The sequence below is a fragment of the Lagopus leucura genome, unplaced genomic scaffold (genome assembly GCF_019238085.1).
Source record: "Lagopus leucura isolate 7727_CA_CO unplaced genomic scaffold, USGS_WTPT01 Super-Scaffold_100004, whole genome shotgun sequence".
Taxonomy (NCBI): domain Eukaryota; kingdom Metazoa; phylum Chordata; class Aves; order Galliformes; family Phasianidae; genus Lagopus; species Lagopus leucura.
Window position 1 is genome coordinate 39385141 of NW_024962264.1, and position 23790 is coordinate 39408930.

Here is a 23790-nt window from a genome sequence, read left to right on the forward strand (position 1 = left end):
TTACATATGCAATTTTCTGTTTCAGTACAATTAGATTCCAAGAAATACTTGATGTCTTCCTGAGGCAATTCCTAATAGTATAAAGTTTTAAAATCACCATCTGGAATTTACTTGTATCTAAAAGCAATACATATAGATGCATCATACACCTGAGGAAGAAACAGATTTGCAGAAGTAAACTAGGCTACGTTGCATCCTCTTTTTCATTTAATATCAAATGGCACTATAATATTGGTTTTTCTCAGGCACACAGTATTGTTTTGTTGATAATCTGGATTAAATATACAGGTTTTTCTTAACCATTTTCGCCTTGAGAAATGTATGCAAAACCACGTTACCTGTGTTACATATGGGGAATAATTTATGTGTATATCCAGCACTAATCTGTGCCTGCCAGTCTGTGCCTTCACACTAAGTGGAAGTGTTTAGGGCTGGGACAACAAAACAAGATAGTAGCTAAAGTTAAAAATCCTAGACCACTGAGGCATGGAAAGCAGTGTTCAACATTAGCTGTACAAACGTCCTGGTATTTTAGTACCTAGTTTGCTTCTGCATGCAAGTGTGGTAATAATGCCAAGGCAAATTTTGTAGCAATCACTCACTTCCGAGTTTTTCTAAATGGGAATTTTTAAGAAAATGGGGAGAAGTGAGGAAAGCTAAATAGAGGCTGTTCTCCTGACTTGTAATGGCACGGATTGCAAATGTAGATAGCTAATCACACTGTTTCTTCAATCATGCTCATCTCCTGATTTGTAGTGCTTTGTCTGATGAAAAAAATAGCTTCTTTATTAGCAATTCCCTGTTTCTTTACCATTGTAACTTAGCACTTCCTGTGACTCACTTCCCAAACCTGTGTCCCCAACTCTTCTGCTTTTCAGGAAGGTCCTTAGGCTTAATTTTTTGACCTTTATTGCAAAAGTTTTTAATCTACTTTATCATCTCTTCTGGTATAGTTTTTTTCTCACACATTTTCTGCACCATCTCTCCAGATCTCTCAGCTCTTATCTTATCTCAGATCTTTCCACCTCCAAATGCCATCGTTGTATGTGTCTCATGTCTTTCTCTTGTTCTTGCATTATTTTTCTATCCTCTTTTCCTAGTAATATTGAAGAATACTTCTTTATAGTACTTCTGCCTTATTCAGCAAATAACAACTGTCTAGCTCCTTTATTTCATAGTCTTCAGGAACTGTTTTTCTTGATGTCTGTGTGTCTCCAAATTTTATAGTGTTAACTCCATTATTTTCTTTATTTGTTTAAACACGTAGAGCAAATATATTTTCATAAGAAAAAGCTTCCATGTAAAGCTATGAGCTTCCATGATTCTCTGCATTAAGACTAGCAAGCTTCCATTATATTTTGTAGTTCAAGACAGACCAGTTCCAAAGTGCTGTGCAGAGATACTGCAACAGTTTTGCTTCAGAGACCCAAGTTCTTAGCAAGTCTTCCATAGGTGAACTAGTTAGGAGACAAATCTCTGCAACAACAGTTTGACTGTTTTAAAGATGGAGTGAATGACTCATCCCATCTAGTAAGCTGGCTTATTCTCATGGAATCTATAAAGCAGTTGTGTAGTTCAGTGACAACTAGGAGGATTCACTAGCTGTTCTCTGCTCTGCTAAAAGACATCTTTCATTTGACATCAACTAACAAACTGATGCAACGGTCAGAGGAGCCACTGAAGCGGGTCAGAAACATGAAATACTCCCAGCTCCTAGATCTGGGTGCAGATCTCCACTCTGTGCTAACACCACATCAAGGAGGAATGCTGGAGGCTTACCAACCCTCACCTTCACCCCACATACCTGGTGTCTCTGTAAGGGCTTTCCATAGGGACCCATTGCTATGTCATGTAAGACTCATGTTCTGTAGCTCCACTGTAATCAGTGAATCTGCCCCCGAGCTGTGGCAAACACTAAAATCAACCCTGAATAATCTGCCAAGGAAAAAAAAAATAATTGTAAATAGAATTTTAGGAAGAAAACTCAGTGACTGTATGTGCAGTATGTGTATGGAGAGACAGGTGGTTGGCCTGCTTTCCAGATTTGTTTTAGGAGCCACAAATACAGCTGCACAACTGTTGTGAACTGCTATAAAAATACTATCTGCCAACCATGCTAAATTTTCAAGACAAATGTCAAATAGGAGCCCAAGAAAACCACTTACTTCCATGTACTGCAGCATCAGTTGGATAATATGCTGAGTAAGTGCAATTTTTCACTGATTTGTTAAAGATGAAAAACTCAGGTTGCCCTGACAGGGAATTGTACTCACAGATTAGCTGGTGCTGTTTTCACAATTTACTTGCAAAAGCTCAATCCTGTGTTACTTCCAAAGAAGACAAACACTGCACTAATGGTACTGTAGAATGAGAATATGGGATTGTGTCCTAGGGTCTTAGATTGCTGTACTCGTAGTTATGGAAACAAATTGGACAAAAAAAAAAAAATTGGAAGCGTGAGAAGAGAAGTGTTTCAGTCTTTGAAACAGCACTTTCTGTTTTTACTGTTTCTGTAATCTTTTCCTGCTCAGCATGCGATGTTACCAAGTTACAGGTGGGGACTTTGAAGATTTCCTTACCTCCTCTAATGACTCACGCTCTCTGAAGTTGCACTAGCTATCCAGATAAGGATGATTACAGTGCATTTGGTTTAGCTGCATGTAATTATCTGTGAACACCCTAATATTTTCCAATCCTTAGCAATTTATGAGCAAGGAGCATATAAATTGTTTATTTGATTCTAAACATCTCACTGTTCACAGTATACTAATTGCCTTCTTTTTACAATAGCGACTGCACTATTTTTAATAGCAATTAGCTACCTTATTTTTTTTGACATTAAAGATTCATTCTTAAGTGCTTCACATTTTTTAATTAGCATAGGGCGTTTACCACACATGAATTTTACAAAAATGGCAACTAAAGAGCAGCTATGAGTAATACTTTATTTTCCTAAACAGAGCAAATTAATCTAGCATTCTTATACCTTGTGCTGGTTCTGCAATTGTAGCTTCATTCATAATGTTGTTGTCTAAGCTTTAAAACTCAGATTCTCTTCATAAGGTTCTTGTGCTATCTGCTCATGTTCTAAAATTATTTTTGCCTGATGTCTCTCACTTCTTTCCTTTGCTTCCATAGTAGCTTACCATTTCATTAGGTGCTACAATGTTAACAGAACAAACTTGGCTTTGGCACCTCTTGCACTTCTAAGCTTTAAAAAAAAAAAAAAAAAAAAAAAAAAATAAAAAGTGTTGATTTTTAATTGTATTGCTAGAAAACAGGGATTTTTTGATGGGATACATCCCTTTGTCTTCCGTATACATTATCTCAACCCTCTCTGCCATAATTCTGTTTTACTACTGGACTTCAGTTAGATGCAAATTTCTCATCCCTGCTTTCCATTATTAATTCTCAAAAGGCAGAGTTGCAGGCATGGCTAGGAATGGGACAAGTGTGCCACACATTTGTGAATGGTTTTCCTCATGCTGTAATTCTGTTAAGTAAGTCTTGGCAAAAGCCTGTAACAGTTCTTTCTTTGTCAAGACATGCAACAGCTGTTTTGGCACCTTTGTGCGTTCAGCATAGCGTTGTGCTTCTCCCATTCTGAAGACATATTGTTACATATAGTCTCTGTATAGCTATGGATCTGCTTAACAGCAAGAGGCAAAGCAGGCTTGGATAAAGAGTGAAAAACTAGCAACTAATAATCATATGCGAACAGCCACATAAAAGAGTTAGTGACAAATGGTTATTCTGCAGTTATCATAATCCTGTAGGCTAAGACTAGTTACAAGTTAATGGGATTAGTCTGTAAAGTAGCTAACTGTCTCACAAGATTTGCAAAACAGACCATGAAAATACTCCCAAAGAAATGTAGAAGTGATTGAGAATTAGGTCAATTGGATTCTTAGGTCATCAAATTACAGATCAGAAATCAACTGAATACAGTATGCATGTGTGAAACAACAGAGAAAAAATAATTCTGTTTATAGACTACTTTCTCATTTCATTTCATATTAAAATTCAGTCTGTCAAGGTTGTCTATTTCATTCAGTGCCTTTTTAAAATGTAAAGTGATGATGTTAAGCCATAAATCTGCCAACCTTTTCCTATTATCACAAAAATCTCAGTGACTGAAATAAAGACTGGGGACTGTCTTGCATTGTTTACTGTCTGCAGAATCTATGTCAATACACAAAGAATGAAAAGAATGAAAGGAAGACTTACTGTTCCATGATTATGGTCTAATAGCAATATTTCAGCAATGCTTCCTTCTAAGACTTAACTTTGCTAATTTTCATGCTTGCCATAGTTTTTGTTTCATTTCATCACTGCTGTATAGTGTGCTTTCAAAATCTAAATATACTTCAAATGCAAAGAAACCTAAAGCATCTAAAGCATCTTTTTTTAAGATAGTGATATAATTTACTATATAATTACTTTTATAGGTTATTAACTTATGCCACCTATTTGTAGAAAACAGATTTTCCTTTAGTGATATAAACACTTAGTAATGAAACATGATGACTGGATGTTTTCTGAAATTTTGTCCAACATCAAGCAGTAGCCTAAATCAGCATTTTGAATTCAAATGCCCCCAGTAAAGTTCTCAATTTGGGATATTCTCCTCAGATCTTACTCTTTGGAGTTTCCATGTGTGTCACCGAAGGACACGGAGCCATTGAAATTCAAGTTTTAGGTAGGTAACTATTTGTGCTGGCGCATGTATTGATTGCCTTTTATCTACCTGTATATGCATCTGTGCAGCATCACTATCAGTGCTTTTCAGCCCCGAGAGAACACAGGCATTTTTCCAGTGCAATATTTGATAGCAGTATAATGAGAGAGTTTTTTTTCTGACTTTAAGTCAAATTCTGAAGAGGCATTCAGGTTTTCATGCTTCCTGTTTAGCATGCATCCAGCTCTGCTTAGGAAGCTGATAGAAATGCTGTTTCATCCTGAGACGTGATGTTGCCTGGCCTTGAGCTTTGGTTCAGCCCTACATCAGAGAGCTGCTTGTAGGACAGATGCATGTTTCCCCTGAGGTTGCCTCCTGCTCTAATAAGGCCCTAGCACTTCGTGCAGTGAAGGGCTGAGGTTATGCAGTTATTCCAGGTTTTGCCTCCCATGTGGCTTTGTGACTCATGAGGTTGTCGTGTCTTTGTGAGGAAAAAGTATATCCTTCTGCTTACTGTGGTAAGACGTCAATATTAAGCCCAGATTTTCCCTCTTTGGCAATTCCTGTTCACGCTTTTCTACACTGTAGGCTAGTCCTCAGATGCTACTCTTCCACCAGGGAAAAAAGCTGGCATGGAATCAGATACAATATGTGAGTTTTGACCTAGTACAATTATTCCTTGATGGTGTATTTTCTTTTTCCTTTATTCCTCTTTAGGAATTATGGAGTCCTTTAAACTAATGCGCTCCATGCTCTCTTAAACTATATCCTTCCATTTGGCTCTTAAGATTCCTTTTTCCTTTTAAGGATGGATATGATTTCCCTCTTCCTCATTTGTTTTTTGCCCCTTAGATTTTTTCTATCTATTGTGTTGAAAAAACAAAACAAAACACTACTCACAGTACAGAGTTTATGTTTCTGATGTCAGAATGCTTTGCTAAATGAAGCCCATAGAGGTTACTCAAAGAGAGAGAAGCATAGTCTAGTAATGAAGAAACTTCTTTTCACATAATTTTCTATGCATTTGTCCTTTGTGTCTTTGTTATCCTGCTGTCCATGACTACCATTTTTCCTTCACAATTGTTAAGCACCTGCAAGGGACAATCAAAAATCAAGGAGAAAAACAGATTATTTACCAGTAACTTCAGTTCTCCTGCACAAACATTTTCTCCACAGAACCATTCCAGTTCCCCCTCTCAGTTTTTTGATTCAGAGTTAGATTTTTTACAGTCAGTTTGGAATGAAACAGGAGGCGTTGTAGTGACTCACACATCTGCTGGAGGTAAAATGGCATTCAATGCATGCGCTAGTGCAATCTGTACTTACCTGAAATTTGACAACTTCAACAGCTCTTTGATGTCTCAGATGGTGTTCTCATATATTTATCTAAAGATTATGAATCTCTGGAAGAGGTAACATCCACCCCCTAAAAAAAAAAAAAAAGGGAAATTCAGTTACTGGTCAAAAATAGAGTTTTATTAAAGACATCAAGACATAAGAATTCCTGTTCATCCCCAATAACCTGTAATAACTGCAACATAAACTTATTTAGTATATCAGATTTATTGTTATTCAAAGAGTGTCTTATACCAAATATAAATAAACATTCCAGAATCTTTTCGTAATTTTTATTAATGAAAATTTCAAAACACACATGGCAGAATCTGGAAGATAAAGAGGTTTCCAAGCACGTGAGATGATACTAAATCTGCTAGACTTCAGCTATAAGATGTTTTTATCTTACTATAAAAATCTGAAGTTTCTGTGGCTCTGATTCCACAGAAATAAAACTTCTAATTGATTTCAGCTGCTTAGGAAAAAAAACAAAAAAAAAAACAAAAAAACCTCCCCTGTAGGGCTTGATCCAAAGTTAAATGAAGAAATAGAATTCTGCTGAATTCACTAGGCTTTGGATCGTTGTCTTTTGAGTGTATAACATTAAAATGTAGTTGAAGTGCCTAGAAATAGAGGAAAAAAGATACTTAAGAAATCTACTAAATATCTGGTTTGTTCACGTCTGCTTCATTCTAATCAACTGTGAAACAATGTTTTTCTTCTTTGCTGTGTTATAGGTAATGTTCAAGATAAAATATGGTTATAAATAATCCTTTAAAACAATCACATTTCTGCCTAACCATCAAAGCATCTTTCTATTTGCAGACATCTAGGAGCAATAACTTTCCTACTTGTAAATACTATAAACTATCATCCTATGCAAGAAATTATCAGAATGGCTTCTAAGGACTTTTCTTAAACCTTCCATTTTTTGTCTTTATTAAACTTTCTTTTTTCTCAAGCTCCTCATAATCTACATTGTGACTTCCTATGTTTATAAAACTTCTCATGTTTATTTCAGTGCCAGTTTATATTCATTCTACTTTTAATTTTCCAGTTTTTATCTTTAAGGCAAAACAGTTTATAGAACCATGCTCTCAGATAAATAAGTTTCTCACTGACGTAGTTTTGTTTTATTTTACTCAGCTAGTCTCAGTCAACTAAGACTCAAACCCAACTATATTAGGAGCCACCAGTAGCTGCATAATTAACTTACCTTACCACCAGAGCAGGAGGGAACAATTACAGGAATATATCCCATCGCCAGGGGAAAAGGGAAGTCTGAGTCCATATCCCATGCCTGGACCAAATCCTAGTGTAGAACAGTAGAGGAGACAGCCATTTTAATACTGCTTAGCCTAGGAGTTACTTTGAGTGAAAAATGTTGTTCTGATGTAAATAACAGTACTACAGACAGAAATACTAACTCTTCGTTGTGCTTTCTTTTTACATAGATACCCTGCAATCACAGCTTATCAATATGGGTGTTATTCCTACATTAGTGAAATTGTTGGGTATTCATTGCCAAAATGCAGCTCTGACAGAGATGTGCCTTGTTGCTTTTGGCAATTTAGCAGAACTTGGTAAGTCCGCAACATTCATCTCAAACTTAGTTCTAGTTTTCTTCAAGTTCATTCTTAAGATTAACAGAAGTCTTGTCTCAGTGCATTCCTACTGGTACATTCAAAATTTAAAGCAAGCAATTTCTGCTTCTTATCTCTGAAATCCATAGTTGTCTCTTTTTCCTTCAATAACTCAGATTTATTTGGGTACTTAGTATACTTTCTGTTTCATGCTAACGTTCTTCAGTGCAACTAGGCACATTCTAAATCATCTAAACAGTATTTCCTGAACACTGCTATTTATAGTGAATTATTTATTAATAATATAAAATATCCTGGTGCAGCTCCACAAAGTTCTATCAGAATTAAATTTGCCCATGGAATTCACTGAGTGAAACTGAAACAAGCACAGTTCATAAGTCTGTTTGTGCAATATTCTTTTAGGTGCTGAGTTTTAACATGTCCTAGACTACATACTTGCATGTACACGCCATGACAGAGATTGTGGTTTTTAACAAGTTTGTGTACAACTTCACTTAATTTGAAGTTTGTGATGATATTTAGATCCAATAGGTTTTTATTGGGATTCAACAAGGTGTAAATCAACAGGTTGTTAGGGCCTGTGTTTTATCAATTTTGTTTTACATTGGTGTTGATCTTTTACCAACCTATTTGGTCAAATTTTAGTCCTATTTATTCATTTCTTTATTAACTCTAAAGTAATATTTACTCTATATATATTTACTCTATATCTCTATATTATATATTTATACTCTATAGAGCATTTACTCTAGAGTATAATATAGCAGCTGGGATTATCATCCTGCATTTCTAAGGACATCCTGTGGTTCAGAATATGAAAAAGATATCTGTGAGTTAGAATTATTTGAAGGCCTGAAATTATTCAAACTGTCCTCCATTCATAGTTTTGAAGGCCAGAGAGAATATTATGTACTCATCTAGTCTGGTCACACACATAATGCCTTTATACATAGAAGGCAAGTTTGAATAGAATAGAATAGAATAAAACAACAGAAAGATTCATCATTAGCACTTAAGAAATGTCTTGAAGAATTGTGATCTGTTCAAGCACTAACATATCCTGTCTGTACAGTAAAAAAGTAATACAATCTTTGCTTGAAATTCTACTGTTACTAAAACACAACAAAAAACATAAAGATATTAAATATGATACTGAAAACTACATTTTCTTTTCCTCTTTGGGAACAGTCAGCACTGGCCAGCTGGACAACTAACATGGGAAAGAAGCTTAAAGCAGCTGCTTCCCTTCCTGTTCCCGCACAGTGAAAAGCTGCTTGTTCTTTAAGATTGACACGAAATTAATTTAGCTTTTAATACCTAAATCTCCCTTAAGCAATAGCTTAGCCAATCACACTACATCTGTAATATTTTATTTTTGCCATGTAACTTCAGGGAATTTTATTGTGAGGTTGTCATCTTTCATCACTTAAAAGTGACAACTGCATTCTAGAGATCCCTTGGGAAGCATTATATGAAACTATGTCAAAGTAAAAAAAAAAAAAAAAACACAAAAGAAACAAAAAAAACCAACCCACATTGAGAGAGTGGTGGTGCTTTTCAAATACCAGAAAGGTCAAAAATCCACTTAGAATATGCAGTGCAGTCATATATATTGAAAAAGCAGCAACGGGATGTGCACAAAAGAGGTTAGGTTTATGGTTTTTCCCAGTCCTTGATCAATTCTACATTAAAATAATCTCTAACCATCCACTAGAGCGTTAGCAAAGGTGCTGGAAGATTTAATTACAGATGGCCCTCAGGAGGTGGCAACTGGAGAAGACAGAACACCATTCCCACCATCTGCATCCCTTGTAAAACTGCCAATTAGAAGGAATCAGATATAGGCAATAGAATCAGATGCTTCTATTGAATCCACAACATAAAAAACCACAATCCAATGAATAATCTCCTTGTGGCCACCTTGCCTAGTTGTAAAGCTATGTTATGCTATCCGTGCAGTATGAAACAGCCTTGCAACAGCCATGCACAGAATTTAAAGGAAAGGTCACTGTCACAAGACCATGTAAACACTAAAACTTTTAGTATGACTCTTATCTCTCCTAGGGAAAATACAGTATATGATCTGTTAGTCTTCTTCTTAAGGTGGGGATAATAAAATACCATCTTTATTTTTGTAACGTTACTGTTTCTATAGCTACCTTTACATTCTCTTGGGCAGAAACAGCCCCAACAGCCTTGATCATGTACATAGATCTTTTTGAACAGCCTTATTCACAATTGAAGGCAATACATCTGCTTTAAAGCATTAGACTATTTCTTTCCTTTTTGTGACAAACACGAGTCTATTGTTCTTGCCTGTGAAGTGCACTATTAGTCATCTCACTGAGTAAACCTGGTAAAAAGAGAAAAAAAAAAAATCAATCTAGCTTTTGATTTGGTTTGTTTACTTGATATGGAACTTTTGCTTTGCAGAGTCAAGCAAAGAGCAGTTTGCCTACACAAACATTGCTGAAGAGCTTGTGAAACTGTTCAAGAAGCAAGTAGAGCATGATAAAAAAGAGATGATCTTTGAAGTTTTGGCTCCCCTAGCAGAAAACGGTGAGCATTTGATCTTTTTTATCTTACAGTATTTGTAATTCAAAAAAAAAAAAAGGAATGGAATGGATATGTTTGTCTCTCTCAGGGACTAACCCTGCTTGGCAGTCCTCAGGGTTGATCTGTGTGATGACAGTTTCAGCTGAAGTGAATATTTTAACTGTCTGAGCACATGACAGGGGCCTACAAATTGCTGATACTGATTCCACCTCTGATTCATTCTGTATGTTATATTTTATTTCCTCCTACCTGCAGAGGAAACATTGAAAGCAGATTTTCTTTCTTTCTTATAGAAGAATTTACAGCATTTATCTACAGAACACTGAATATCAGAGATGCCCATCAGAGTTGTTCTAGGACTGTTACTCTCGCTTCAGCATTGTATTCTTATCCTGTGAGCACAATCTATTTGCTTTAGAAGCTGCATTTTAAAATCAGTGGAGCTTACTATTGATTGTTACTTCTCTGAAGTAGCCAGCAGGTTTCTCTGTGAAATACAGAGAGCTCCATTTCCCCCTGAAAGCTCATGAGAGGCTGTCACGACTGTAAGTCCTAAGGAGCAACAAAATAGGCACAACCGTTGGCTGAAGCATTCATAGTCCATTGCAGCACCAATATATAATATTATATATTATAATACAATATATATATATAATGATGTAGTGACTGACATATATAAATATTATATATTTGAATTATATATTATATTAAATATTATATAAAAATAATAGATATTATTATATATACATAATAAATCAGTCACTACATCATTTACTGGTATCTCAGAACTCCCCTCCCCCCAACAGCTTAATTTCCTATGGAAATATTTTTTGCAAGGGACATGTTAATTGCAGATATAAGAGGACATTCTCTGCTTACTTTTCATTGGGAAATCATTTACACTGAGTTTGGTGTTTGATGAAATATATTATCATCAGCCTCAGGGGACTGAAGTTTATAGTCTGGCTTGAGCAGTGAATGACAGTGACACATGCAGGACCACCCCTCCAGCACATTCCTCTGAAAAGACTCACAGTGGTTTGTATAACCTTATATCTGCCCTTTAGGGAAAGCAAAACATCATTTAACCTGTGGAGCTGATTTGGAAAGCAGCTCAGGGTATGAAAGATAGGACAGTATTTGATGGCTCTATACATCTTCATCACCTCAGCATTAGAACTTGCTGAAATGGAATAAATTCTAAGAAGATAATTGTAGACTCAGAAGATTTAAGTTTCATCCTACTCTTCTCAGTATAAATCAAGACACATTTTGACTTCAATTTAACGATGTGATAATGTCTATTTTTGGCAGGTCCTTTATCTTTTATTGCAAGTTACATGTAAAACAGGATTTCTTTTTTCAGTTCTGAAAAGGTACATTTTGCCAAAATACATTCATTTATTATATAATTACTAGAAGCAGCTCTAAGAAGTTCCAACCTTGGAGACTGACACAGAATTACTCTAACATTCTGTGACACCAACATATTTCATTTCAAATGCTTAATTTTTATCTGTTTTACAGTCACAGTAAACTTTGATAGGTCTACTGTTGCTGAATCTAACTCAGCTGCTTGCACTGTGAGGTACTCAACTGAACTCTTCCACTGTGAAGCCAAGGCATACCTAAATGATTATGAGACCACTGTGCTAGTGCTGTTAGGTGCTTTTGATTATAGATCACTGACAACCAGCCATTATGCAAAAACATCTAGTTGAACTATTGGCAGAGTAAATTGAGGAGGGTTGTCTTGTTTGTTTGCTTGGGTGGTGGAGGGATGTTACTGTTCGGGCGTTTTTGTTTTGCTTTTTTAAGGACGCAGATGTAGCAACTTCTACTTCAAGTCACAGCACCCAGTTATCTTATAACTGGATTGCTGGTGTTTTTTTGTTTGTTTGTTTTTTTAAGTACCTCAGTACAGAAGTGCTTATTTAAAAATATCCCAGTTGAATATTTTGCATTCTGTAAAAGAGCTGCTCTGGGAGAAACAATTTCACTCAGGCACAAAGTTGAGCAACAGCAGTAAATGGACAGAATCAGGCACATCCTTCAACAGAGAGATGGGACATTTTTCCTCACCCAACTGTTGCTTGTAAATTGTATGAAAAAATTACTGTTGCAGCTTTAGTCTTTAAAAATATTTTAACTTGAGCTAAGCTCCTTACGCCATCTCATGCAGAAAACGTCCATACAAACGGCTATTATTTACACTTCTGCAGACCTTCGAGACTGTGCTCTCTGAAGTTGGGATGCAAAACTAATGGTATCACTTTCACATAATAAAAAGAGGTGGCACAGCATCAGGTGATTTGCCATTCTAACTTAACAGGAAGGGAATTCATGTATATAAAGAAGGAGGTATCCAGCTCTAAACTCACAGGAAAAAAAAGCATTAAATATTGTGTTCTAGAGACATAAAAATTATTGCTTCCAAATCCTATATTGCTACCTAAACAACCCATTCATCACCTCTCTGTTGAGCCTCGTTTCTAGTAACTAAGGAATGAGCTTGCTTTAGCAGTTTCCAGCTTTTTTTTGGTCACAACAAATTTCTCTCCCAACCCAGCCTGCTGGATTTGGCCTTTCTGTACTCCTGAAGTCCTTGGAAAAGTGACCGAAGTCTTGGCTCAATTGAAAAAAATGTGTCATTACTTGCTCTGAAGTGTCATTTTTAGAAAATCTGTATTTTACACTTGCACAGCTCATTGAAGTCAGTGGCTCTTCTGTACACAAAACAGAAGATGCACTCCTAGCTTTGTTCTGCAACTCAGTCCAAATTCTTTGGAGAGCCCAAGCACAGCATGGCTCGTATGAATGTGCTGTGTGAGGACCAAGATGCCAGATCATTTCTGCAAAGAAATATGCTCATTTTTGAGAAGAGCAGCTCCACACTGCTTCATAGTGGATAATGTGGCCTAAGGGCAGTCCAGAGCTGGGGGTGCACACCTGCTAGTTGAATTATGATGGAAGTTGACCCTAAGAATGCACATTTTAAAAAAAAGTGTGATTTTAGCTACACAAGTTGTCAGTGAAATACTTGACATTGCTTCTAGTTTTGGCTGTCCTGCATGTAGGTACAATGGATGTATTTTAAATTATAATGTTGACTCCTCCTATACGTGCTACTTCACAGATGTCATTAAACTGCAGCTGGTTGAAGCAGGCTTGGTAGAGTGCTTACTTGAGATTGTCCAGAAGACTGTCGACAGTGACAAAGAGGATGATGTTGCAGAGCTTAAAACAGCTTCTGATCTTATGGTTTTGTTACTGCTTGGAGGTAAGTACAGTGTGTCACTTCTGCAAAGCAACAGCAGACACATGTCTGTCATTTGGCTGCTGAATGTTACTACTTATTAGACAATTTTCAAATAACCTAAAGGACCTGGCATTTAACATTTAGTAGGTTACGTCAGATTTCATTTGTCATCGAATTCAGAACTGGGCTGATTGCAGCAAAGGTGGTAGAGCTTGACAAATATAAAGAAAATAATTTTCCCTAACATTTCTTTGGCTTGCTGACTGTCTGCTTTTTATCCCAGATGAATCCATGCAAAAGTTATTTGAAGGAGGAAAAGGCAGTGTGTTCCAGAGAGTACTTTCATGGATTCCTTCCAACAGCCATCAGCTACAACTCGCAGGAGCACTGGCTATTGCAAATTTTGCCAGAAATGGTAAGAATAGTCCATAGTATCTTATTTGTGTTTAACCGTGCCCTTCTATCATACTACATCTGTACAGATACAAAGAAAAGGTGTACACTCTGCTAAAGCTGGTAGCAAACTGTATAGCAACTTCAGTAATTTCATATTTCACTAGCCTGAAAAGCATTACAACTATTTTTAAAAAATTATTAAAAAATTTCACATTTGTAATAGATGTGTAGGGAATTTCTGCTTTCTGCAGTTCTTCTATCAGCTGTTCTAGATTTATCATGAGCATCACAAATCCCATTGACAGTGGTGGTCAAGCACTCCAACATCTGGAAAGGAGCAGGGAACTGAAACTTCTGTTCTTAAAAAGCATTCAAAATCTTTCATTCACAAGTGACTTGTCTCATCTTGCACAGACGGAAACTGTATCCATATGGTGGATAATGGCATAGTTCAAAAGCTGATGGATCTGCTAGACAGACATGTGGAGGATGGAAACGTAACTGTGCAACATGCAGCTCTGAGCGCGCTCAGAAACCTGGCTATTCCTGGTAAGCCTCCCTTTGCACTGCTACCTATCCAAGGAGAAATTCTGCTCTCTCGCCTTTGTAGCTTTTGCACAGTGATAGCAAGTAGCATTTTTAAGTACATCACAGATCTATCAGCCATCCTTTGACACTTTGAATCCACAGTCTCATCCCCCACCAAGGAAAGGGCAGGGAGCCAAGGCTTCAGGAAGGCAGAGCGCTGCTTTTTGTTTGTTTTTATTTCATTTGAGTTCTCTTTCACAGCCCAAGGTCCCCACCAGACAACAGTGAGGAATATATTGAAACACTGCATCCCCCTCTAACTTCCTAAAGCTTTGCCTATTCAGAAGGTAGAGCTGGAGGTGAGCTGTTAGAATAGCCGGTCTGTTCTATTAGTTACTGTTTGGAGGCAATGGACTGAATGCTAATTTTTTCATTTTTAATAACTTCATTTGTGACTTTTGATTATGCAAACATAAGAGGCAGAGTATGTGCACATAAAACCCAAACAAACCTATGGTACTTGTGTATGCTTTCTAATACAAAGCCACAAAATAATTCTTTCATCCATTTAACCTTATTTTACTATTTTCAGTTTTGACAAACAGTAACTTTCTAAAAATGATTGTGCATACATATTAAACCCATGCAGCTTTTGTGCTACACCATTTGCTTACCTTGCTTAGGTAATTCTGTTAGCTTGCATCAGTTCGAAAGCTTCCCTGCAGCCTGTGCTCAGGAATGTCAGCCAGAGACCTACACAGGACTTAATGAACGTCAGTATAGAAAAATGAGTAAGGAGTAAACGGCCACAGTGATGAACTGCTTGTTAAATGCTACTCTGAAAAAAAATAAACATTTTTTAACTATGATATTGGATCAAGTTTACACCTTACATAGATTTCAGGGAGCTCCATGGAAGCAGAGAACTTAGACTAGTGGAAAGGATGAAGGAGAGCTCGGGCAGGCCACAGTGTTGCTTGCATCGAATATTACAAGTGGGAAGAGGTCACTCTGCTAATTGGATGCTTTAGTTCCCTTCCCTACATGAAAGAGAAAAGTGTTGTTGGGATTCAGAGAAGTTTCCCCATATTTTGGGGTGCAGGTAAGTACTGGCCTGGGCTTCTGCTTGGTTCATTTTGTGGAGGACTCCTTTCCTAAGCTGTGGTGGGGAAGTCTGGTTTCCACATTTACAGTGAACACTAGAGGTTATAAGTGCATGCTGGGATTAGGCACTTCATTTTGCACGTGTGTCTCAGCAACCACAACATTTTTGTACAACACAGCATTGTCAGCACACACTCGTGTTCCTGAAGTCTGTGTTCACAAGCTATTTTTCAAACTGTCTGAAAAACTGCACCAACACTGTCTTGGAAATAAACTGCATCTTCCAAAAATGTTCTCGAGATCATTCCTGTTCTTTATTCATGCAGTTGTAAATAAGGCTAAGATGCTATCAGCTGGTGTTGCAGAAGCAGTATTGAAATTTCTCAGATCGGAGATGCCCCCTGTTCAGTTCAAGCTGCTGGGAACATTACGAATGTTAATAGATGCACAAGGTAAAAATAAACTGTTCTCTATGTTAAGTGATTCACTTAGGTTCAGTCTGTGATATACTGCTAAAACTTACACAAGAAAAGCATTGGGTTTTTGTTTGTTTAATTTTATTCCTCAAGTTTTGGAATAAATACATCTACAAAGGCAGAGAAAAATGTGGGTTGATTTTTTTCCACCCAGAACTCCCAAACTGACTACCAGGGACCCTCAGAATAGATGTCAAATGCTTATTTACTTTCTTATTTCAAACCGCTCCTACACTGTCACAATGTGAGAATGCACTGAGGTGTGGGAGTTGTAAGCTACCACTCCAGTTTTGCTGTTCACTTGGTGCATTTTCTAGCTGTACTGAGCTTCTTGGAACATACTAATGCACTTGCTCAATGATAAATTGCAATTTCAAAATGACCAAACACCTTTCAGTTCTGCAGCTTATTCTGTACCTAGAACGTGTATTTTTGAAATCAATGTCTGTTAAGTTATTAATGAAATAAATCACCAAAATGTTTTCAACCTTGTGCAGCAGATTCCTGGGGAAAAAAAAGGACATAAAAAGGAAGCTCAGAATATTGTAGTTTACCACAGCTATTAGCTGTGGTAATATAACTTCTATGAGTAGAAATTCATTGAAGAAACTTATGCAACCTATCATCTACAAGATTTAATTGATGACAGTGGTGCTTTAAATTTTTTAACTAGTTCAACTGGGATTGGGACATTACCTGTATTTTCTTTGCTGTTAGTCAGTGCATAAAGTTCAAACAAAAAGTTGGGAACTGGGTCTGAGTATTTCTGATATTTGTCTCCATTTTTACTGGCTTTAATTGCTTCCATGCAACCTAGATTTTTCACACAGTACAAGCTGGCAAATTTCTACTCAAACTCCTTCTAGTAAGTAACTTTCAGCTTATTTTTCTAGCACTTGCTTAAAAAATGACAACTTCTCTGTTGTGTTGTTGGCTCCGGAAATATGTAGCAGAAGCAGCTGAACAACTGGGAAAAAATGCAAAACTGGTGGAACGATTGGTGGAGTGGTGTGAAGCAAAGGATCACGCAGGTGTGATGGGAGAATCAAACAGACTACTTTCTGCACTTATACGACACAGCAAATCTAAAGTAAGTTAGTGGTGAAAAAGTTCAGCTTGCAAGAACAAAGAGTTACCTCTGCACTTCATGCTGTTGGCAGCCAAAGCCTCTGGTATCTAAGTCTTGTTGAGAGTTAGGTTGGTTGATTTCCTATTTCATATCCTCTCAGCCTCCAGGACCTGCCAGTTCGACTGAAGCACCAGGTTTAAACACTCACTGGAAGTATGTGGGTTAAAAAATACAGAAGCCAGTCAAGGAACACAGTTAGAGTGCATACAGCTAAGTCTCAACCTGTTAGAATTTGCTCTATATCCAGCAGAAATTCAGCGTGCCGTATTTTCTACTTAATGATAACTTATGAAGAGTCATTGCATTCAGTTATGATGATGTTGCTATATAGATATGTATCAAATTACTGAGATCCAGATATAGGCTGTCCCTCTGCTCTTTTCACATGGTATTTCAGAGTTTTAAGATTTTAATGGACCATTAGAAATGATCCTCTTCTCTGAATTCTATCAGAAGCTTGCCTGTACATGGTACAAGGTATGACATTAAGAGAAACTGTGACCAATGAGTTTTGTCTGACCCATTACCTGTGTATCAATTTATACATAAAAGGTCTTAAGTTATAAGATCCAAGCACATCCAAGTCTTCAGTCCTTGCTCAGGGGGAACATTAGATGAAACAGAGCCCTAGAAGGAGCACATGCACCTCCCCTAGAACCAATCTACTCCACGCTCTGACTTCGTTGGCTGAGTTTGGTGATACAAACCCAGGTTGCATCGTGACTGAGCTTAAAAGTAAGCAGCGTGATGTGGAGAACTCAGACCAATAGTGACTTCTTCATTTGTCCATGGTGTTTGCAAAGTGAAAAACAATCTGCAATGTCTCTACAAGAACAAATCAATAGGACTTACAGAGACAAACACTTCCACTGATTTCTAGACTACTGTATCTTTTTAAAGCTCACTCTCCATTTTATGTCCAGTTTTCCCACCCCAAGTTCTATACCTTCCCCTCGTAGATGGTGTAAGAATGCACAGATGCAAGTTATTAATACTCCTACAAGAAAACAGAATTTAATCCTAAATGCAGAGACACTATTAATGGCTTGAAATAGATATTAAGATGGCACTTAACGGAATTATCACAGTTGAATTTCTTCGTGGTTTAGGTATTTACAGGAGAAACTTCTTTGGTAGAATAAAACAGCTAAGAAGGTGGTTGGGGTTTTTTTTAATGCATTTACTGCCCTCTAGGCTTGGACTGTGGACATAACTGGTTCCATAGCACACATTAGATTTGAAATCATTTTTTATTTAATAGTACTTGGGCTAATATTGAGAAAGGCAGCAGTGGTTTAGGAACTTCTTTCTAACTCACAAGTACATACTCCCTTTGTTAAGTTGCAGGAGTACCCAAACCTGACTTATCTGACATAGCACCTCTTACCTGCTTGGCACTGCCATTTTGAAGGCAATACTCAACTACAGTTATTAAAATTTGGATGTCAAGGCAGATAGCCAAAATTCCCCACAAAGTCAAAGAGTAATTAGCAGCTCCCAGAGTACTCCAACAAGACTCAAAGCCACTAAAGAGTTTCCACCAGAAAAATCACAAGTGAGAAAAACTATCCATGCAAGTAAGTAAAAATACAGAAATACTTACATACTTGCAGACATGACACAATTTAAAATGTTTTTTCTGACTGACAAATTCTTGAGTCATTAGGCTGTGACTTGCGCCACAAGGATCTTCAAGTATCTTCAATGTGATCATCTATAAGTATTTCAGTTTTCAAGGTTGTGATCATATTGTGTCTTTTTCCTTGCACAAAGAATGTCACCACACAGTCTATGCAAGCACTGAAACAAATTATTCTAAACACACGTATCAGTTAATGAGCTGGGCTTGTGGTTGGAATTGCAAAGAGACATGTGCTTTAAATGGAAATTCAACAAGCTTATAAATTTAAATTGGATTCTTATTTCAAGAAACAACTACTGCTTCAAATCTTTGCATCCACAAAACAAATAAAAAATAAATTAAAAAGGCAAACCACATTTCCTTGGACAGTTGTCCCTTGGCATGCAAAGTTATCCAACTTCCAAGCAAACCATTTTCAAGTATTTTTTGTGCACATAATGATGAAAATTTGCTTTATGTGCAAACTAGCTTTTTAATGATAGCATACAGGTAATCAAAATGCATACACCAGAGATTTTTATTCACTCTTCATTACATATGTAATGCAGATCAAATTTTGAACTTGAAAAGAGAATCCTGTTTGCATATATTTGAACTGTTTAAAGTCACTTAACCCACCCAGCATTTTTATTTCCTAGATCTTAGTCAACAGTCCATTTTAATTGCTGGCTTTAGAACAAAAACCGACTCATCAGTATCTCGTAACTGTCCTTTCCTAACCTGCTTCATATTTGAAGCATAAATTTACAATATTTCAAGAGAATGTTATTCATATTCCTACCTAATTCTAAATTGTAGTACACAATTTCTATTAAGTAGCAGATATATTTGTGATCTCACCTCTCTGAACTTCTCGAAGAAACTAAAAATCCATGGAGAGATGAAGACATCTGGATGCCAACATTATTAAACTGTATTCTTATATTTCCTTATTTCAATTACAGAATTTTTTGGGTGGGTTTGATAAGCTGCCTTGAACATGACAACATAAAAGGAAAAATTAGTGATCTTTGAACACCAGCTAAGTGAAAACACCGCAAAGGGTATTCACTGTTAGGCAACTGGCCATCTGCCATAAGAACTGAAGTTATAGGTGGTAACTTGGAAAAGAGCAATATGTCTCTTAAATTGGTTGACTGGCTTGGTTTAATAAGTTCTATATTATAATTGCAGTGTTAACAGCAGATTATTTGTAGGCTCACATGCACATACATTTACATGTAATGCGATTAAATGTGCATATAAGCAATGAGTATCCTTACCACGATAACTTTGTTTAAATGCAATATGTAATGTTTAAAATGTTTAAACGTTGTTTGTATGTAATGCAGAATTTTTTCATTACTATGCCATTTATTTTAGGATGTAATTAGGACGATTGTACAGAGCGGTGGCATCAAGCATTTAGTAACCATGGCAACCAGCGAACATGTAATAATGCAAAATGAAGCTCTCGTTGCACTGGCACTAATAGCAGCTTTAGAGTTAGGTGAGTATCCCATTAGCTAACTGCCTGTGTTCTTCTGAGCCTGTGCTCAAAAGAAACCCTACAGGGAGAGTCCTGTGAGTTTATTTTACAACGTAGAACAGGCTGCTGCTTCCATCTCCTTTTTCGTTGCATGGAAATACATGGCAATTCATGCAAAGAAATAGGCAAGAAATAAGTTTATGCAGAAAATTCAAGTTTACTGGTTATACTATATCTACTTCTCCATTCTGATAGGTGATCACAGATTCTAGAACAACCTCCATGAGATTTCAGATAAAATCTAATAGTTAATAAAATTGTAATTTAGAGTGGAAACTATGTGACTGAGGCCTGTGTACACTGAAATGATCAATCCCCTCTTGAAAGGGCTTATCAAAGTAAAGCTTTCACTTACCTAATCAGTGGGAGCTAAAGAATACATATAGAGGTAGATGAGGCCCCAAAATATGTCTATTGCTACTATTAAATTCCACAGAAATAGATGCTAAAGTTGCGATATGAAAGCAGAGATGATTACATGCCTCAACTTCATAGAATGACATAGGTTGGAAGGTACCTTAAAGATAACCACTTCCACACCCTCCCGCCATGGGCAAGGCTGCCAACCACTAGATCACGCTGCCCAGGATCCCATCCACCTTGGCTTTGAACATCTCCAGGGATGTTGGAATCCATAACTTCTCTGGGCAACCTGTCCCAGTGCCTCACTGCCCTCTGAGTAAAGAATTGCCTCCTAACAAGTAACTTAAATCTCCCCTAACTCAGATTACCAAACAAAGAAGGGTAAATGCCCCGTGGGGGCTTTGTCCTGTTTGTTTGCGTATTAATTAATATCGTGAACTAAACAAGTATTGCATACTTTTGTTCTTGATTTCATCTCTTGTCATTGTGTACCCACAGAATGCTACATTCAACTTCCAAATCACTGCCAATAACGCATCAGAGTTTTTGACAGAAAGGAAATGATAAATTCACATGAGTCTTCTAACCCTGCAGACATGTAAAGGTTTCAAGCCTGAATTCAGTATGTTTCTTAGAAAACTACAAAGGAAAAAAATCATACTCTGATCTTGCAAAGCCTTTCACAGTTCTAACAGGCCTTGAGTTTTCCTACCACGGAGTCAAGAATTTCACTGTCTGTATTGAACTCAGACAAACTTTCTAAAGGGAAATTCAGGCAGTAGAAGTCTTCCATGTTTAAATGTTGCAAGTGTTGACTTAAGTAGCTAGAAAGCCAGGCACATTTTCCATTAGCTCCTGCATATTTAAAATTGGATTTTATCACTGAACATAGTGATTGTCTTTTCAAGCAGTTAGGTTATTTTGCGTTTTTATAGCAAGAGCTGTGATTCCTATCACCATGCCATCTAACATGTTCTACCACAGCACCAGTTTCACTACAATGAAAGATCCATGCTTCCATAGAAGGATAAAACACAAAAGTACCAAACGAAGCACCAATTCCAGTTTCACAGCTTTCACTTGTATTTCAGTCACTGCTGAAAAGGATCTTGAAAATGCTCAGCTTGTTCAGATTCTATACAGACTGCTATCAGATGACAGGAGCGCTCCAGAAATAAAATACAACTCCATGGTGCTGGTCTGTGCCCTTATAGGATCTGGTGAGTATTTGAGAGGGACTGCTTTCCTAAAACATTTATATAATTAATCTTTCTGTAGAATAAACATAGGGCATGTGCAAATACACTGGTTCCCTGTTCACTATGAATGTGCACAGAGTGGCTCAATTTACTGTGACTCTTTATAGGGTCAAGAAAAAGAAGCTGTTAACTGTTTTGGATATTAACTACAGAAATCAGATTCCAGCTTTTGCAGGATGCAGGTTGATCCCAGAAATTTGAGCTATCTGGAAATTTGACAGGAAAAAAATGAAAGATGTTTTAAACTGTACAGTATTGGTCTCTCTGTACAAGCATGCAGATAAGTTAATTTTCACCTTTAACTGTAAATTCCATGTAACTGACATACAATGGTTGCTTTGTTGTTTTTCTTTAACTTACTCAAGTTAAAATTAGGTGGAAGAGAAATTTGCAAGGTACCTCTTGACCTTAAATTCCTACAAGAATTGCAGGAAGTTCAAAAAGACAAGAAATACTTGCAGGGACACATACAAACAAGAACTTAGTACAACACATAGATGTAGTCCTGCGACTACATCCCTCCCTGTGAGGAGGGATCCTCACTCACCTTGCTAGGAAGGGTTCTTCCCTTGGCAACCTGAGCATGCTCCAGGCACAACTGTTTGTGGTGGTTTTGGATGATGAACAGGAGGTGCTCCAACACATGCAACTGCCGGACATGACGATACAGGGAATGGAGCAGGATAAAACAAGGAAATTTGATCTTCAAATAAGGATTCAAGAGGTGGCTACATTTCTTTTACTCACTGTGACATTGTTGTGTGCACTGACAACAAAAATAATCACCCTCAGAAATTCTGCCTGACGCTTGCACTTTCACTTCTCCAAGTCCTGTTACCTGCAAGATTGATTGACAGCATTATTTAAAGTCAAATAACTGTCTCCCTATTCCACCAGAATAAGGGAGCAGTCTTCCCTTATTTTTCCAGGGTTATCCAAGTGGCAGAGATCGGTCGCCACCACACTGTAAGCATTGCCTAGACATTAGGCATCTTGGCATTCTCCCAGGGAGCAGACAGCACATTATTGCAATGCACAGCTGTGAAGTCGTCAGAGCTGCCCCAATGTTCAGCCCTGCTTCCTCATGAATAGACCCGTGTAAAAATAGCCAGTATATAATAGCAACAACTGAGCAACTCTGGTATTAAGTTTTGTTTACCAATTGATTTTAATCAGAGAAGTGAAATCACAAAGAGCAAAGTTCACTCTTGCGTGTGAAAATATGAAACATATCTCTTCCAGCTCTGTTGCTGCTAACGTTTTCCCCAGTCTCCATATTTTTCATTTACAAATTCCCATGTAAACAGACCTCTGTAGCCATAGTTAGTAAAAGCTAGCAAATGGTTGTACTGTTTCAATTATTAGTAAGTTTAATTCTCCAGCATCCACTCTTGTTACTGTCCTTAGTTATAGGATAGTACTTGATACTGCCAACAGCTGTGTTAGCAGAAAATACACATGCTTAAACACATGATTTTTGCCACCTGAAGTTGCTGTTGCAACTGAGTGAATGGGTGAGAAGAGGGAAGAATGAGGGCAATGGACAATGGAAGTGTGTAACCTAAGGAATAAGCAAAAGCAGAGTATTCCTAGATAGCACAGTGACTTGTGTGCAGCGGTCACAGAAATGTGCAGAGCACAACTGATCAGCTAACTGTAAATCACAGCAAGCTCCTAAAAGGCAGTTCAGTAACACTGCTTAAGCTTGATGATATCTTATGGGAATGAAAGTGCCTACACAGCCTAAGCACCCAACAGCTTCACTGACACTGCTCAATATATACTGGGTCCCAGGCACACAGCAGCATGAGAGTTCTCAACACACAAAGACAGGGATAACTAGAAGAAAAAAAAAGTGAAAACATGTGAACAAGAAAGTAGGAAGGGAAAGAAATGCCCAAGTGTGCTGTAAGGAAAAGCCGTAGATATGCAT

The 23790-nt window shown here is 37.3% G+C and overlaps 1 protein-coding gene and 1 long non-coding RNA gene across 8 annotated transcripts in view; one reads left to right on the forward strand and one right to left on the reverse strand.

Moving 5' to 3' along the window:
* Positions 1-23790, forward strand: part of RAP1GDS1 (Rap1 GTPase-GDP dissociation stimulator 1) — an 86364-nt gene that overhangs the window by 61018 nt on the left and 1556 nt on the right. For all 6 annotated transcript variants that reach the window (XM_042870577.1, XM_042870574.1, XM_042870575.1 and 3 more), the window contains 9 exons: positions 7468-7596; positions 10051-10176; positions 13310-13453; positions 13716-13847; positions 14243-14377; positions 15787-15912; positions 16887-17026; positions 20070-20196; positions 21690-21818. In XM_042870577.1, the coding sequence (XP_042726511.1) occupies positions 7468-7596; positions 10051-10176; positions 13310-13453; positions 13716-13847; positions 14243-14377; positions 15787-15912; positions 16887-17026; positions 20070-20196; positions 21690-21818 (1188 nt within the window). The remainder of the gene's footprint in view (positions 1-7467; positions 7597-10050; positions 10177-13309; positions 13454-13715; positions 13848-14242; positions 14378-15786; positions 15913-16886; positions 17027-20069; positions 20197-21689; positions 21819-23790) is intronic.
* On the reverse strand, positions 1319-22533 carry LOC122179644. 2 transcript variants are annotated; one of them, XR_006178781.1, is made up of 7 exons: positions 22405-22533; positions 17073-17212; positions 15031-15119; positions 7230-7325; positions 6005-6104; positions 5579-5769; positions 1319-1935 (listed from the first exon to the last, which is right to left on the reverse strand). It is a non-coding gene; the product is annotated as an uncharacterized LOC122179644 (long non-coding RNA). The 2 variants fall into 2 exon arrangements; XR_006178782.1 differs by lacking the exons at positions 15031-15119; positions 17073-17212; positions 22405-22533 and adding an exon at positions 10622-10675.